Below are 17,135 nucleotides of genomic sequence, written 5' to 3'. Positions count from 1 at the left end.
GCACTCTGATTCTAGCCAGGTAAGGTGCACTGTTCCCTCTAAGCTAAATGGGAGTCCTCCATCTACAGCCCTACCAGGAGGAGGGGAGGAGAAAGAGTACAATTTCACTATATAGGTTCAATAGTGAGGGACAAGCAAGTTCAGCAGGACTCCAGGGAATCTGTATGTCTCTAGTGATGGAAAACGCAATATAGAAGCACCATCCCCCACTGGCAGCAATGCAGGTGGAGGACTCCCACTCAGCATAGAGAGAACAGTTCTAAGGGGCTTAATTATCAATATGGACTACCATTTAAATATTTTATGCAATGAGATCTAGTTACTAATAACTGAAGGAGTTACCAGTATTATGGTAGCCCATGTTCATAACTTCCCCCTTATGTTTTAATTGCCTAGATTTGGCTAAATAATTCAAGCTGTCAGTAGCTTTTCAAAGATTGACCCCTAAATATCTAATACTCTTTCTTCCTTCCTACACCTTCATCTCCATTAGATCTGCTCGTTGCCAATTTGTCCTACAGCCTAGAGCTGGACTCAGGCAGAATGAGGAGTAGAGTCATTTTTGAAAGCCAGCAGAGAACCATAATGGATCACCTTGAGGTCTCTGAAGGGAGACAGTGCGTCCACAGAAGGATCCTTCTTCCTGTAGGTGTATGCTCCTGCTTCTTGTTGCTCTCTGACTCTGTAGCGCTGTTGCTTGTTCATGTTCCTGGATGCTGTTAGAAGTCAACCCCTTTTGCTCTTTCTCTGCAGTTGGTTTTGCTGACTCTATGAAGCTCAATCCATGTCATATTAGACATGCTGCTGCTACTTGGTGTTCTTCTTGACTGATATTTGCTTTTCTCTTTCCCTGCAGAATTGCATTGAGGATTATGTGACTCCCATCAAGGTGTCCCTCAATTTCTCCCTCCAGGACCTCTCGAATGAGGGCCCAACCCCAGTTCTCGACCTATCTTCCAATGCTATTTCATCTGCAGAGGTAAGAATCAATGTGGCTAAAGATCTTTTACTGAGCATGATTTCAAATGTGGTTCCAAAAGTTGCCATGCCATCTATGATTTGAAAAACATTATCCACTACACATGGCAGGTCATGGGCTAGGAGAACTGCTAAAATATAATGGAAATAATTTTCACACCAGTCAAAGCCTTCATGAGATATTTTAGGCTATAGTGCAAACTACACCAGGCCTGTAGCTGGAGCCTGTGACAGTTAATTTAATTTAATTTAATTCTTATATACCACTAATAACCGTGAGGTTTCTAAGCGGTTTACAAAAATGAATGCATTAAAAGATACAATAAATAAAAATAAATAAGATAGGTACTTGGAAATTCCCTAACTGTCCCAAAGGCTCACAATCTAACTAAAGTACCTGAAGAGACAATTTATGAAAAATAAAGATAAAATATAAAGACAGAGATAGAGATAGAAATGAATATTCCACCAAGTAATGAATAAATAAATTTAAAGATAGAATTAAAAATAAATAAGTAAAATAAATTAAATAAAATAGAGATAAAAAATAAATATCAAGAGAAATAAAAAATATATATTTAAAGTGTTCTCTCCTGCTGGATCGGGGGAGGGGTGTAACTGTGATCAGGTGCCCTGCTGGAGAGGGGCTCCCGATACTGCTGCTGGTCACGTTGTTGACCGTCGCAAACAAATTCAACTAGAGGTATGGGGGAAGGGGTACACACGCATGGAGGGGAGGAATGGGAAGAGGCAGGGGGGTAGAGAGGAGGAGAGGTGAACCGTCCCTCCCCATCCCCCCCCCCCCCACTTACTATGATACTGCTTACAGATCCTTGCTATCACCCATTGGGTCTTTATGTTGGCCTTCCAACATGCTGATTTTATACAAGGTTTGATCACAAAATACCCAGACTGTGCATGCAGCTCAATATCTAGTAAGTGGAGAGAGAAACTAGCAAACATAATGTGATGTGGCCTTCTGGTTCGGAGGCCTAAAAGGAGTGCTTTCAGAAGTGGAAAAGGCATTGGCAATGGTATGTAGCTGCTGTAGGAGACTATTTCAAATCGGACCATTTTAATTTAGAACATTTTAAAATTAAATAAAGATGACACTAGGCCATGTATTTTTTTTATCAAACCTATTACTCCCTGCAGTGAACACAATCTCTTAACTATCCCTTCCCACCATCAAGTCTGTCTAGACAGCACTCGGTACACCTGTTTTAGTGTATTAGCTACCTTCTGGAATAGCTTCCCATTTGATATCACGATTGAATCCTCCTATAAGAAATTCAGGGCATTTCTGAAAGTCCATTTTTTCACTCAAGCTTTCCCCTAGGAATAATAATAATAATAATAACTTTATTCTTATATACCGCCAACAATCTTGCGACTTCTAGCGGTTTACAATGAAGATAAATTGCACAGACATCGAATTACAGAGTGTAGCGGTGAATATCTGATAGTAGCAACAATAAAAATAATAACAACAGTTTATAAATTGCAGGACCGTGAAGTTCCATGCGGTTCACAATGAATTAGAAAAATTCCATAAATTGTGAGGAACATTCATAGTTAGAGATTAGAGGTTAACAGTTTACAAGATCTAAATTGGGGAGGGATTGTGATGGGGGCTATTGTTCCGATTCGTTACCTAGGTATTTTGAGAACAGGTATGTTTTTAGGTGTTTCCTAAATTCACCATAATTGTTTGAGTGTGTAATTAGTTTTTCCAAGTCTTTGCCCCATAAGGCTGCTTGGTATGATAGAAGTTGTTGATGGTGTCTCTTATATTTGCATCCTCTGGCTGGTGGGGAAACGAATTTCTGGTGTGCTCTTCTCTCATGTCTGTTGGTTGGGAATGAGAAGAGATCTGTTATATATTTAGGGGCTAGACCGGATAATACCTTGAAGCAGAGACATCCCAGTTTGAACTTCGTACGTGCCTCCATTGGCAGCCAATGCAGGAGTCGGTAGGAAGGGGTTATATGATCGGACTTTTTCAGTCTGAAGATCAACGTGACTGCTGCGTTTTGGATCAGTTGAAGTCTCTGCATTTGCTTCCGGGTGATTGCCAGATGGGTAATGTTGCAATAATCAAGGTGGCTTAGTATTAGGGATTGTACCAGAATTCTGAATGCTGAAGCGTCGAAGTATGCTCTAATGGACCTAAGTTTCCAGAGAGTAAAAAACCCCTTTCTGACTAGGGAGTTCACATGGTCTTTCATAGTTAGACCTTGATCCAGTATTACCCCCAGAACCTTCATTGTAGGTTGAATAGGGTAGTTAAGATTGTTAATGCGTAGTGGTGTTGTGGTGATAGGTGGATGTGGCGAGGCTATGAAGAATTTAGTTTTATCTGAATTAAGCTTCAGTTTGAATTCTGTGGTCCATTGTTCCATCAGGTTTAGCGCTTCTGTTGCCGTGGGGATGATTTCGGAGGGTGACGTATTAAACGGGATGATGATTGTGAAGTCATCCGCATAACTGAATACTTTTATACCCCGTTGGGCCAGCTGCATGCCTAGTGATGATATATAGACGTTAAAGAGTAGTGGGGATAATGGAGACCCCTGTGGAACGCCTGATGGGTTTCTCCATGTTTTAGAGAGGTTGCAGTTGAAGCGTACTTGATAGGTGCGGGTCGTAAGGAATCCTCGGAACCAGTCGAATACCTCACCTCCGATGCCGATTGCGTCTAAGCATTGTAGCAATTTTTTGTGATCCACCAGGTCGAAGGCCGAGCTCATGTCAAATTGCATGATTAAGGCATTGTGGCCCTTGCTGAATAAGTTGCGTAAGTATTCTAGGGTCGCTGCAATCACCGTCTCAGTGCTAAACAGAGGTCTGAAGCCCGACTGGGTTTCATGTAGTAGTGAGAACTGATCAAGGTAGTTCATCAATTGGGTATGTACTAAACCTTCCATTATTTTTACGAAGAATGGAATGGATGCTACCGGTCTATAGTTGGTTACAGATGTTAGGGATTGTTTATGATTTTTTGGAATTGGGGTGATTATAATGTGACCGTTATTCGTTAGGAATTTTCCGTTTTTGAATTTATTGGTCAGATAACTCCACAGTGTTAGTTTAAAATCTAATGGGGCTGTTTTCATAATGTTGGGGGGACAGGGATCTAGAATGCAGTGTGATTTAGTGTACTTGTTATAGAGTTTTATGAAGTTATTCCATTCTAGATCCTGAAAGGAGGTCCAAAACATTTCCACAGGTATTTCGTTTTCATGTATGTTGGCTATTTGATGTGCAGGTATGTTGTTTGTTGGGCAATTGTTCCTTAGGTTCTTAATTTTTGAGTCAAAGTGTTGAGCTAGATCGTCTGCTGATGGAAGTTTTATGTCGTGCATGGATTGATTGTGGCGTGTGGTGTCGAATAAATTTGTAACCAGGTTGAACAGTTCTTTAGTGTTGAATCCTTTTGTGAATGATCTATTGTTTCTCTATGCTCCTTCCTTAAACCAAACTTTAATGACAGCAGCTGTATAGCTTGGATTCTAACTCCTCCCTGAATTAATTCCTTATGTCTCCTCCTTACTAGATACTATGCTATGTAACATTAGGCCTCAAGATTTCTACTTCTGTGGTTTGTATGTACCTTGACAAACCCTCATTTCTGCGTATGTTTATGTGTACTTGCTGCTCTGGGTTCCTCTGTTGCTTATCAAAAACAACAGCGAAGGTGACCTCTGGTGCTATGTCACTTTATTGAATAATCAAGACTCGACACGATCATGTTTCAGCCTAAAGGGCCTGCCTCAGGCATCTGGATGTTATGTGTGAAGATATCGAAGAATGAGGAAATTGTGTAATCTTATTCTAATGGAAAAAGTTTTACTGAAGCAGAGATGAATGCTGTGGTGACATTGATTAACTGCTACATAGAAATTTATGCTGTGTTCGACTGTGCAAACCATGCATCTCTTTTGACAGTAGTCCACACACATTGTCAATAGAGAAGCGTGCATGAAATCTATTTTACTCTTTTGGGATCTTGAATGACCTGGATTGGCCACTGCTGGAAACAAGATACTGGGTTTGATGGATCTTGAATCTGTCCCAATATGGTGATGCTTATGTACCCCCAAAAAGTAGGTACATTAAAAAATAATGCCGCCTTTACCATGATATACATACACGTAGGTTTTTCAAAGCCATAATTCAGACAGAATAGCATTGTTATGTAGAGTGGAGAAGTAACCTAATGGTTAATGCTGTGGACTGAGAACCTGGGAAACCATGTTTAATTTCCATATGGCCCCTCTTGGGAAAATTACTATTACCTCAGGTCCAAAAACTTTAAATTGTGAGCCAACTAGGGACAAAGAAAGTACCTGCATATACTGAGTATAAACTACTTTGGTTGTATCGCAGAAATCCATGACCCGTTACGTGATGTGGGTGTCTATTTCTTTTATAAAATAGATGCATTTTTGGAAATTCTTATTTTTAGTACACTCTAAACTGCCATAGCATGCCTGCTATACTTTGTTGCATAAGCCCCAAAATATTTTCCGTAAATTATTTTTATGTGTAAGTAATAATTAAGTAATGAGAGCCTTTCTCTCTCTCATATAGATAGATGAGAGCCTGCCCATTTTGTTACCACACCAAGCTCAACACTAGACAAAGACACTATTAAGCATCTATGTCTATTCAAATTAAATATGATTTCCTGTCAGCTCAAGACTTGGCTAAAAGATAACCAATTGTAGCATCATCCTTAAAGTTTCCCCCTTTCTACTTTTTCAGATTCCTTTTGAGAAGAACTGTGGTGAAGATGGAGTATGTGAAACAGATTTGAGAATTGTCTTCCACTCCTCTGGGTATGTAAAGCAGCCCCTTCCTAGACCTGCCCATTTCACTTTCCTTTTCCTACTAGAAATTGTTATTGGTGTTATTCCTGAGTCTATTGTCTTGGAGCCTCATGCCATGATCTCTTCTCCCTTGCTTTGAAATTTTTTTTTTTTTTTCAAATATCTTTATTGATTTTATAAGAAACATACAGCCTGTTTTACAAAGCTGCACTAACGGCTGCTGTGCAGCAACAGCCCCGAAGTCCTTTAAATCTCAATGGGCATCAGGGCTGTTACCGCGCAACAGCCGCTAGCGCGGCTTTGTAAAACAGGCCCATAATAATAAACAACAGCAAATCAAATAACAGAAAAAATTATGTTAAATTGAATAATGAGCATGCTGTTGTATGGGATACAAATGACTCAATCATTGTACAGTAATGGTCCAAAGGTGTCCAAGTTTTGCAAAAATGAGAATAAGAGTGGTTCTTAATAGCTACAATTTCTTCATATTTTCTAATTGTACATACATAGTTCCACCATTCTAAATAATTAAGTTGTGAGTTATCTTTCTAATGGTTTATATAATAAGGTACAGAAGAATATAAGAATTGCCATATTGGGACAGACCGAAGGTCCATGAAGCCCAGTTTCCTGTTTCCAACAGTGGCCAACCCAGGTCCCAGGTACCTAGCTAGATCCCAAGTAGTAAAACAGATGAACAAGTGAACAGCAAGTGCTAACATTATATTTAAAAGTTTAATAAATTCAGTTGGAATCAGAATATCTGGGTTTGTTAATTGTTTTGTATGATATTGAGGTCGCTGATTCCAGTGGAGCCATGAAAGATTTTGAAGTACACAGTGAGACCAAAATGGCATCAGGAGCAGAAGTGTTGTTAGTGCTCTCCCAACTTGGCATCTGATCCGCATTTCTGCTTAGCTATCAAGAGATGAGAAAGCAGAAAGATTGTAATTACCAGTACTCCAAGTAATGGTCAGATGCCATGCTTGGACCAGATGACTCTCTCAGGTTCTAGTTCTCTTCTCTGCAGAGCTACGACAGCTGATTCAGAAGCCAAATAGGTGAAACTACAAATCTTAATGTCAACTGGGCATCATTGAGCCTGAAACAGAGTTGGCGCCTCAGCAACCCAGAAGTACTTCAAACTTATTAGTAGGAGTAAGGTCAATAGCCAGAGAAAATGAGGAATCATGCCCCAATTCTGAAGGGCTATCAGGGTCTCAAACTTCAGTTGGAGGAGTTTCTTCTTGGGGAGAAGATCTACCTTGCAATTAAATCAAGGTGAGAGTTCATAATGCAATTCAAAGCACACACATTTTGTGATTTAAAGAAACCAGCAGTAGTCAATCTGGATGCCATCTAGGAGGCATAGGAGCCAATTTTTCAAAATGATTGGGGGTGCTAAACTCAATGGAAATTACCTTTCCCTGGACTCAATGTTTGCTCAATTTTGGAGGTGCTTAAGCACCCACAGAGCTGGCTCCTATATTAGGAGGCCTTTAAAACTCTAGACTCCTTTTTGAAAATAACTTGTTACGGTTTAAATGTGAATTTGGAAGATGTTGTGACAAGGTGGTAGTGCTTAGAGAGCAGTTAATTGGCAAGGATGTAAGATTGGGGAAATTAAAAGAACAAATGAGTGAAAATAAAAAAGCTGGAAGTGGCACTGGTTAAAGAAAGAGGTAATAAGTTGTAAAATGGAATAGAAATCAGTTGTAGAGGAATAATAGACATGAATTTTCCAAAGTCTCCTTTGATATCCCTGCTGGAGATGATTCAGAAGTATCTTCAAGAGATATTGCTGATACTAAGATAAATGATGCCCCCTATAATGAGAGCGTAATATCTTGTATTGGGAAGTTTACCAAGTAATTCTGCTCCAATTAATGCAAAAGGTCCTTGTTCCCTCTTGAGAGTTCTCTTAATGTCATCACCGACTAGTCCTGACAGGACTACATTCCTTGTGACTTTTGCCTTAGCACATGAATATAATTTTGTTTTTTTAGCTTATTTTTATCATCTACGAGAGCAGTGGCGTACCAAGGGGGGGTGGGGGGGGAGGTCCGCCCCGGGTGCAAGGCCCGAGGGGGTGTTCAGCTGGCCACTTACCGGGCAATAGGCTGCCGCCGGGGAAAGGTTGCCATTGCCGTTAACAGAAAAAAGCCAGCGCCGAATTCTCCCTCCCTGCTGCTTCTCTTCCCCAAGCCGAGAAAACTCTAGCCGTCCGACGTCAATTTTGACGTCGGAGAGGACGTTCTGGGCCAGCCAATCGCTGCCTGGCTGGCCCGGAACGTCCTCTCTGACGTTAGAATTGACGTCGGGCAGCCAGAGATGGTCGGCCCGCGGGAAAAGAAGGAGGGCGAATTTGGCGCCGGCTTGTTTACAATGGCCATTGGCAGCCTTTCCCCGGCGGTGGTGGCAGCATGGTGGTGGTAGCGGCGGCATGGGGGAGGGAAGGGAGAAAGAAAGAAAGGGGGGGGGAGCCAGGGAGCCAGAAAGAAAGCAAGGGGGGGGGGGGACAGGGATCCAGAAAGAAAGAAAGGGGGTAGGGTGAAAGAAAGAAAAAAATGGGGCATGGGAAAAGAGAGAGAAAGACAGACATAGAGAAAGAAAGGGGGCATGGAGAGAGAAAGAAAGAAGGGGGCAGGGTGAAAGAAAGAAATGGGGCACGGAGAGAGAGAGAAACTGACCATTGACTAAAAGTCTGGCCTGCGGCTGGATATACAAGCTACTGATCCAATGATGAATAGACCCCTCTATGCCAAACTGACGCAAAACCCAGAAGAGATATTGCCAAGAGATACTATCAAATGCTTTCTCCATGTCCAGGCCTACAATAGCCGATTCGCCCTCCAAACCCCACCTGGAATGAAGGGCCATCAAAGCCCTGACCAGATTCATTGACGCATATCGGCCCGGCATAAAGCCGGCCTGGTCCTCATGGATCAAAAGTGGCAAAAAAGCATTCAATCTATGCGCCAAGATCGCGGCAAAAAGTTTAGCATCCTGATTAAGGAGGGAAATAGGCCGATAAAAGACAGACATACAGAAAGAAAGGGGGCATGGAGAGAGAAAGAAAGAAGGGGTCAGGATGAAACAAAGAAAAAGTTGGGGGAGGGAATGAAGTCTGGAGGAGAGGAAGCATACAGGAGGCTGAAAGAAGGGAAGAAATATTGGATGCACAGTCAGAAGAATAAACCAGAGATTGATGAAATTACCAAACAAAGGTAGGAAAAATGATTTTATTTTCAATTTAGTGATCAAAATGTGTCCGTTTTGAGAATTTATATATGCTGTCTATATTTTGCACTATGGGCCCCTTTTACTAAACTGCAATAGCAGTTTTTAGCGCAGGGAGCGTCGAGAGCAGCGTGGGGCATTCAGCACAGCTCCCTGCGCTAAAAAACGCTATCGTGATTTAATAAAAAGGGAGGGGGTATATTTGTCTATTTTTGTATAGTTGTTACTGAGGTGACATTGTATAAAGTCATCTGCCTTGACCTCTTTGAAAACCCGCAGAATATAAATGATAATTAACATTTTCTCTGCGTACAATGTGCTTTGTGTTTTTAAAATTTTATTGTTGGTAGATCATTTTGACTTGGCCATGAAGGTAACGGGGAGGGAGGGAGGGGAGCTGCTGAAAGACATCTAGTAATCCTTGCGGGCTTGACTGCAGGGAATTATTTTTGTAAAATCATGTTTTGTTATATGACTGGCATTATTTAGACTTTAATTTCTATGAATGAATAGAATGAAAATGATATAAAATTACTTGCTTGTTTTTATGTGCGTGTGCTGAAGGAAAGTGGAGAGAGAGTGGGCTGAGGACGCTGAAAGGAAATGGGGAAGAGAGAGTGGGGAGAAGACGCTGATTTATAAATTGAGAATTGTACAGAATATTGTTTCTTTTTATACTTTAATATAATAAGTTCAATATAAAACAATTCAAGGCTTGTGTGGATGGAATCAGGTGGTTTGTGGGGATGAGGACCGAGCTTACCGGGATTAGTCCAATAAAATGGTATTTTCATATTTCTCATTATTTGTTTTATTTTTATTTGTTAATTTGTAAAGTGGTGATTGTTATGTATCAGTTTTTCAAATTAACATCTACTGTCTTTATATTTTGCACAGTATTAGAGGACATGTCTTACTGTTTTTGTGGTGTTGTGGTGTTGCATTGTATGCAGAGTCTGGTTTCTTGGCAGTTCAGTTTAACTTTTGTCTACATATTTCTATTTTTAGTTTGTGATTATTCCATATTGGGCAAAGGTGTATCTGTCTGTGTGTATGAAAGGGACATGGCTTTCTGATAGCATCGACTGTACTGGATCAATTGACTGTGCAGGATCTGGTTTGTTTAGTTTTACAATGTATGTGTTGGTATTCTAGTGCTCACTGCAGTGTTTAAGATGCTGCCTTTTCCTAGGTACACTCTTGTTGTGCGATATGTAGATTGTTACTAAAAATCATATTTTTCATATAGAGGGGGGGATGTCAAAAAATGATGGGCCCCGGGTGTCACATATGCTAGGTACGCCACTGTACGAGAGTGATTATGGGGTTCAACTGTTCATATTTTTCCTGATTTTGATTTAGGTGACACAAAAGCACAAGAAAGACTTCTTCACTTTGCATTCAAGAGGCCTTGTGTCACATATACAGTATATTGAGATTGCCTTCTAAAGTGTGTTATTTATAGTGGTAAACCAATGACATAGTGAGGGAAGTTGGGGCCCAGGACAGAGGTGTCCAGCATCACCGCACAGTGCACTTCCTCCCATGGATGCGCTCTTCCCCGCTATCCAGCATTACCACGCCCCCTATGTATCTCTTCACCAGCTGTCGTACCGCTGCTCATGCCTAGGGTTACCATATGGCTCCAGAAAACAGTAGACAGATTGATATATCTGGGTTTCACTTCCATTGAAAGGAATAGAAGTGAAACCCGGATGTCTCAAACCGTCCTCCTTTTCCTGGAGTCATTTGGTAACCCTTCTCAATCTAGTTAAGCCTTCCTGCAGCCATCACTTCCTGGACCCACAAACAGGAAATGATTTCAGTGTGAGGGATGAGGCAACCCAAGCACTGTGTATAACATCCTGCTCATTGCTGGCGAAGATATGAAGAAGTAGCAGGGAGCAGTGACGTACCTAGCATATGTGACACCCATCATTTTTTGGCACCCCCCCCCCCAACTGTACAAAAAACATGATTTTTAGTAACAAGCCACGTCACACATGAGTACCTAGGAAAAGGCAGCATCTTACATACTGCAGTGAGCAATACAACATCAATACACCCATTGTAAAACTAAACAAGCCAGACTAGTACAGATCAATCCTACACCATCAATCCTAACAGAAAACCATGTCTTTCGAACACACAGAACACAGAAAACACCTTCGCCTAGTATGGAATATGTCATCACAAACTAATCCCTCCCCCTTTTACAAAACTGTAATGTGGATTTTAGCCACGGTGGTAACAGCTCTGACGCTCATAGAATTCTGAGCATCAGAGCTGCTATCACCACGGCTGGCGCTAAAAAATGCTCCACAGTTTTGTAAAAGGGGGAATAAAATAGAAATACATAGACAAAGGTTAAATTGAACCAGCAAGAAGCTGGACTCTGCATACATTGCAACACCACAGAAACAGTGACACATGTCTCCTAAAGCAATAAATAAATAGAAAATTTTTGTTCTACCTTTGTCTTCTCTGGTTTCTGCTTTCCTCATCTTCTTGTTACTCTCTTCCTTCCATCCACTGTCTCTCTTCTCTCTGCATCTTCCATTTGCTCTGTTATTGTGCCTCTCCCTTTCTCCCTTCTTCCAAATTGGTCTGGCACCCATCTTCTTCCCTCTGCTCCTCCCATAGTCTGGCATCTCTGTCTTCTTCCCTGCCAGCGTCTTCTCCCAACTCTCTCTTCCCCATTTCCCTTCAGAATTTTCTCCCCACTCTCTCTTCCCCATTTTCCTGCAGCATCTTCTCCCCATTCTCTGTTCCTCATTTCTCTTCAGCATCTTCTCCCCACTCTCTGTTTCCCATTTCCATTCAGCATCTTCTTCCCACTCTGTCTTCCCCATGTGCTTTCAGCGTCCTTCTTCCCCCTCTGTCTTCCGCAAGTGCTTTCAGCGTCCTTCTCCCCCCTCTGTCTTCCCCATGTGCTTTTAGCGTCCTTCTCCCCCCTCTGTTTTACCCTGTTTTCCTCTCCACCCACCTTTTCTCCCTTTCTCCCTCCCTGCCCCTTACCATTCATGGCGCTTTCTCCACCCCCCACCCCCCCCCACCCCGTCCCAGACAACAGGCCCGGTCCGACAAATCTCCCTGCCCTGTGGCCGCCGATGTCTAAACTGCCTTCTTACAGCAGCCGGAGCTTTGTAGTTGCATATGGCTGCCGAAAAGGTCGTCTCTGATGCAACTTCCGGTTTACGGCAGAAACACGCAGCTTCAACGCTCTAGCTCAGGGATGCCCACACTTTTTGGGCTTGCAAGCTACTTTTAAAATGACCAAGTCAAAATGATCTATCAACAATAAAATTTTAAAAAAACACAAAGCACACTATATGCCGAAAAAATGTTAATTATCATTCCTATTCTGAGGTTTATTGAAAGAAGTCAAGGCAGATGACTCTATGCACTGTCACCCCAGTAACAACCATACAAAAATAGACAAATACCCCCCTCCCTTTTTACTAAAGCACAATAGAAGTTTTTAGCGCAGGGAGCTGCACTGAATGCCCAGGTCTGCTCTCGATGCTCATAGGCTCCTTGCGCTAAAAAACGCTATTGTGGTTTAGTAAAAGGGGGGCCATAGTGCAAAATATAGACAGCAGATATAAATTCAGATACATTTTGATCACTAAATTTAAAATAAAATCATTTTTTCTACCTTGTTGTCTGGTGATTTCATGAGACTCTGGTTGCACTTTCTTCTGACTGTGCATCCAATATTTCTTCCCTTCTTTCAGCCTACTTCCTCTCCTCCAGACCTCATTCCCTCCCCCAACTTTTTCTTCCTCTCTCCCTGCCCTTTCTTTCTCCCTGCCTCCCTTTCTTTTTTTCTCTATTCATGCCCCCTTTCTTTTTCTGTTTCCCTTCTTTCCTTCTTTCTCCCTGCCCTCCCCCAAGCCATTGCCGCTGCCATCGGGGAACAGCCCCCCAAGTCACCGCCATTGAGGAACATGCCCCAAAGCCGCTGCCGCCCCAAGCTTTCATTTCCTGCGACTTCCCTGCGTCAGGCCGACCAGCATTCCTCTCCCCAACGTCAAATCTACCGTCGAAGAGGAAGTTCAACCCAGCTAGGCAGCGATTGGCTGGCCCGAACATCATCTCCGATGGCAGAATTGATGTCGGGGAGAGACAGGCTGATTGGCCTGGTAGAATTTTCCGGACCTGGCCAGCTGTGCACCCCCCTAAGACTGCACCCGGGGTGGACCTCCCCCTCCCCCCCCTTGGTATGCCACTGGTAGGGGGAGAGTGCTTTTTAGAGACCCCTCTCATTGCCGCAGGATGGAATAGGAGAGGTGCCAGTGCCCGATGTGTTCTGCCTTCCTTTCCGCCCCCTGCACCCCCTTACTATGCCACTGTAGTAAATATTACATTTTTTTTGAGACCAAAGAACTGCTGGAATTTCTGCTAGCTCATACGGGAGTTGGTGTATTGCTGGTGGATAAATCTCTGGGGGTTCTATATGGCACATGCAGCTTATCTGCTTATATCTAGCTCCATTCCATTCCAATTATGCTAGCTCATACAGGAATTGGTGTCTTGTTGGTGGATAAATCTCTGGGGGTTCTATATGACACAAGCAGCTTATCTGCTTATATCTAGCTCCATTCCATTCCAATTATTCCGTAAGCACCTGAAAACTAGGCTCTGCACAAAATTGTAATGTTCTCTTCCTCCCTGGACTCAACATCCAACCCCTTTATGCTACTCCTTCCCTTATTAAACTCTTGTAAACTGTGCCGAGCTCTATAATTATGGAGAGGATGCAGTATATAAACTTAAGGTTTAGTTTAGTTTAGTATTGGCTAATTTTCCCTTTATCCCTCCCTTATTGTAGGCTAATGGTGATTATTGCTTCTATTTGATTTCTTGGAAAACATTTTCTGAATTATTTTCCGCCAGTTTCTTTTTCCTTACCTGATATCATTTTAAAGACTCTATAAATAAATATTAGCTTCTTGTGCATTATTTATAACTGTCACACCTAAACAGGAGATCCTACCTTCACATGGTAGAGACACAAGAAAAACAGAAAAGGTGACCTGTAATGCTCAATTACTTTATTGTGATTGAGACTCAACACACACGTGTTTCGGCTACTTGGCCTGCCTCAGGAGTCTGAATCTTTATAAAGCAATCTGTATCACATATATATTTTTACTGGGATTCTTGAAAAGAGAATGTATTGAATAACATGAATCATAAAAAGCGTGTCAGTAAGCCAATACAAAGTGGCGGCAGTCCTCTAAAAGAAAAGTTCAGCTGGAGGTAAAACAGCCTGACTTATCACATACAGTTCAATTCAGCCAAAAATCAAAACATTCTTGCGTGACTCAATCCAGAGGAAAGCACTTCCACATCACCCGACAATATCTGGGAATTGCCCAGAGTGCTCATTTTAATATTAATGAGCTCGTTGTAACACATTTTCATAGTATTCTCGGAGGCTGCTACAAGGAATAGAAAAGACAGTGCAGAACCCTTTTGTGCATCAGAAGCTAAAATGCTTGTATGTTAAACCAGTTAGAATTGGTTTAGCATCAAACATTACAGGCTCAGTAAATTTTGAGCATCGGGGCCTGAGTCAGTCGCAAAAAACAGAAAAAGCCAACCTCCATTTAAAAGGCAAAATGCAGTGGAAGTTCAACAGGGTATCTTTCCCACAGGTCTCCATTTCAACAGGTTAGCACAGGAGTCCAAACAGCATACCCTGAGGCTCGGTGGCCTATGGCCAGTGCCTTCAGTGAATACCCAGCCCTGCAGATATAGTTTTTTTCTTTGTTGTTTGTTTGTTTTTGTTTAATTTTTGCTTGGTGCAGCTTGCCAATCAAACTGCATCAGCCGAAAAAAATAAAATAAAATAAACATTGTTGGCTGGGGAATCTTCCAGCTCTCTGAAGGCACTTCTCTGAATTTGATTGGTTGAACAGGCAGCCTCTCTTGCTGTCTGCTGCCTGCTCAACCAATCAAATTCCATGAAGCAAAAGTGGCCCACCTTCAAGGGGAAGCTCTGAATCCTCTGAAGGCTTTGACTACACTGCTTTGACTGGAACAGAGAGGATGGAGCTCAGCTCTCTTCCCCTTGACCAATCCTAGTGTAGCACCGCAGCTGACAGAGGCAGGACAGGACACTCCCTCTCCTCACAGACCTGGAAAAATAAAACTGCCAACAAAAGCTTGTTTAGCTTTGTGGATTTGTGTTCTTTCTGGAATGCTCACATTTACCCTGGTTGTCTTGAAGTCACTTTTTGCCTGTGTGTAACAGGACATGCAGCTGTTTCACCTGAGGGCAGCCATATGGCTTCTGCTGCTTTCCCTTATTGTACAAGGTAAGCATTAATCTCCAATTATGGTACATAGGCTTGTCGTGCTACTGGGCTTGCATGCACCTGAGAAGCTGAAAGCTATGTCATTGGTAGTTTTACTACCAGCAGGGCCTCCCAAGGTAGATAGGTTTCAGCGGAGATGTCAGATTAACTATGTACCACCATCTAGGCATCTGCAGATGGGGCAGTGTTGGAGACAGAGGATCACATTTGATGCAATAGTGGCGACATCATCAAATTTATACTGCACAGAAGAAAGGCTTGGCAATCTACTTTTGTATTCTACAGGGCCGCCATCAGAAATTTTTGGGCCCCTTACTGAGCAATCCTATTGGGCCCCCCACGCACCCCCCCCCCCCCCCCCCCGATGCCCCCCTTCTTCCATGGGCCGAATACACACATACTTTTCTGCTAATGCTCCACCTAAGCCAGTCCCGTAAAATCTTCTCACGTCCATTGGGTGATTTGGCATAGAGGAGATATTCATAAAAAGAACATCCGTCAAGATCTTTACTCATAGACTGTGCCATTTGCTTTAAATCATCTTCCATCATTAATCCAAATTGCACAATTCTTTCTCTGTCTTTGTTCTGAATGGCATCTGGCCACATTGCTGGATCCTTCCAGTCAACAAATTTATGAGCAGGTGCGGAGAACGCATTTTTAAACAAATGTAGTTTATCCTTGTACTCCTTATGTAATTTTAATCATCTATGGATATGTTTGTATGTTTATTGTTCAAATGGTTTTATTTATTTCCCCAAATTTATTTTTGTTATACGCATTGAAAATATTTGATATTGTGTTTAAATCAAAATCTCAATAAACTTGAAACTTGAAACGAGTGCCCGTGAGATTTACTTAAAGTTTTTGCTACGCCAGCTTTCTGGTATCTTTACATACAGTGGCGTACGTAGCATATGTATCACCCGGGGCCCATCATTTTTGGCACCCCCCCCCCCCCCCCATCTGTAAGAAAAACATGATTTTTAGTAACAAACCACACGTCACACATGAGTACCTAGGAAAAGGCAGCATCTTACATATTGCAGTGAGCAGTACATCAATACACCCATTGTAAAACTAAACAAGCCAGACCAGCACAGATCAATCCTACACCGTCAATCCTAACAGAAAACCATGTCTTTCGAACACACAGAACACAGAAAACACCTTCGCCTAGTATGGAATATGTCATCACAAACTAACCCCTCACTCTTTTACAAAACTGTAGTGTGGATTTTAGCCACAGTGGTAGCAGCCCTGATGCTCATAGAATTCTGAGCATCAGAGCTGGTACCACCATGGCTGGCGCTAAAAAACGCTCCACAGTTTTGTAAAAGGGAGGATAAAATAGAAATACACAGTTTCAACGCTCTAGCTCAGAGGTGCCCAAACTTTTTGAGCTTGTGAGCTACTTTAAAATGACCAAGTCAAAATGATCTACCAACAATAAAATTAAAAAACACAAAGCACACTATACGCTGAGAAAATGTTAATTATCATTCCTATTCTGGGTTTTTTTCAAAGAGGTCAAGGCAGATGACTCTATGCATTGTCACCTCAGTAACAACCATACAAAAATAGACAAATATACCCTCCATCCTTTTTATTAAATCACAATAGCAGTTTTTAGCCCAGGGAACTGCGCTGAATGCCCAGCGCTGCTCTTGACGCTCATAGGTTCCCTGCGCTAAAAACCACTATTGCGGTTTAGTAAAAGGGGACCATATTGTAAAATATAGAAAGCAGATATAAA

At 42.1% G+C, this 17,135-nt stretch overlaps 1 protein-coding gene across 1 annotated transcript in view; it reads left to right on the top strand.

The window, feature by feature from the left end:
* The window catches only part of ITGAL (integrin subunit alpha L), a 164,139-nt gene that overhangs the window by 86,064 nt on the left and 60,940 nt on the right, over nucleotides 1-17,135 (top strand). Inside the window, exons 17-19 of the mRNA XM_033946954.1 lie at nucleotides 494-645; nucleotides 857-979; nucleotides 5,746-5,819. Coding sequence (XP_033802845.1) covers nucleotides 494-645; nucleotides 857-979; nucleotides 5,746-5,819 — 349 coding nt within the window. The remainder of the gene's footprint in view (nucleotides 1-493; nucleotides 646-856; nucleotides 980-5,745; nucleotides 5,820-17,135) is intronic.

Source organism: Geotrypetes seraphini, chromosome 5, assembly GCF_902459505.1.
Source record: "Geotrypetes seraphini chromosome 5, aGeoSer1.1, whole genome shotgun sequence".
Taxonomy (NCBI): domain Eukaryota; kingdom Metazoa; phylum Chordata; class Amphibia; order Gymnophiona; family Dermophiidae; genus Geotrypetes; species Geotrypetes seraphini.
The sequence above is the reverse complement of the archived record's forward strand: the minus strand, read 5'-3'. Positions and strand labels throughout refer to the sequence as shown.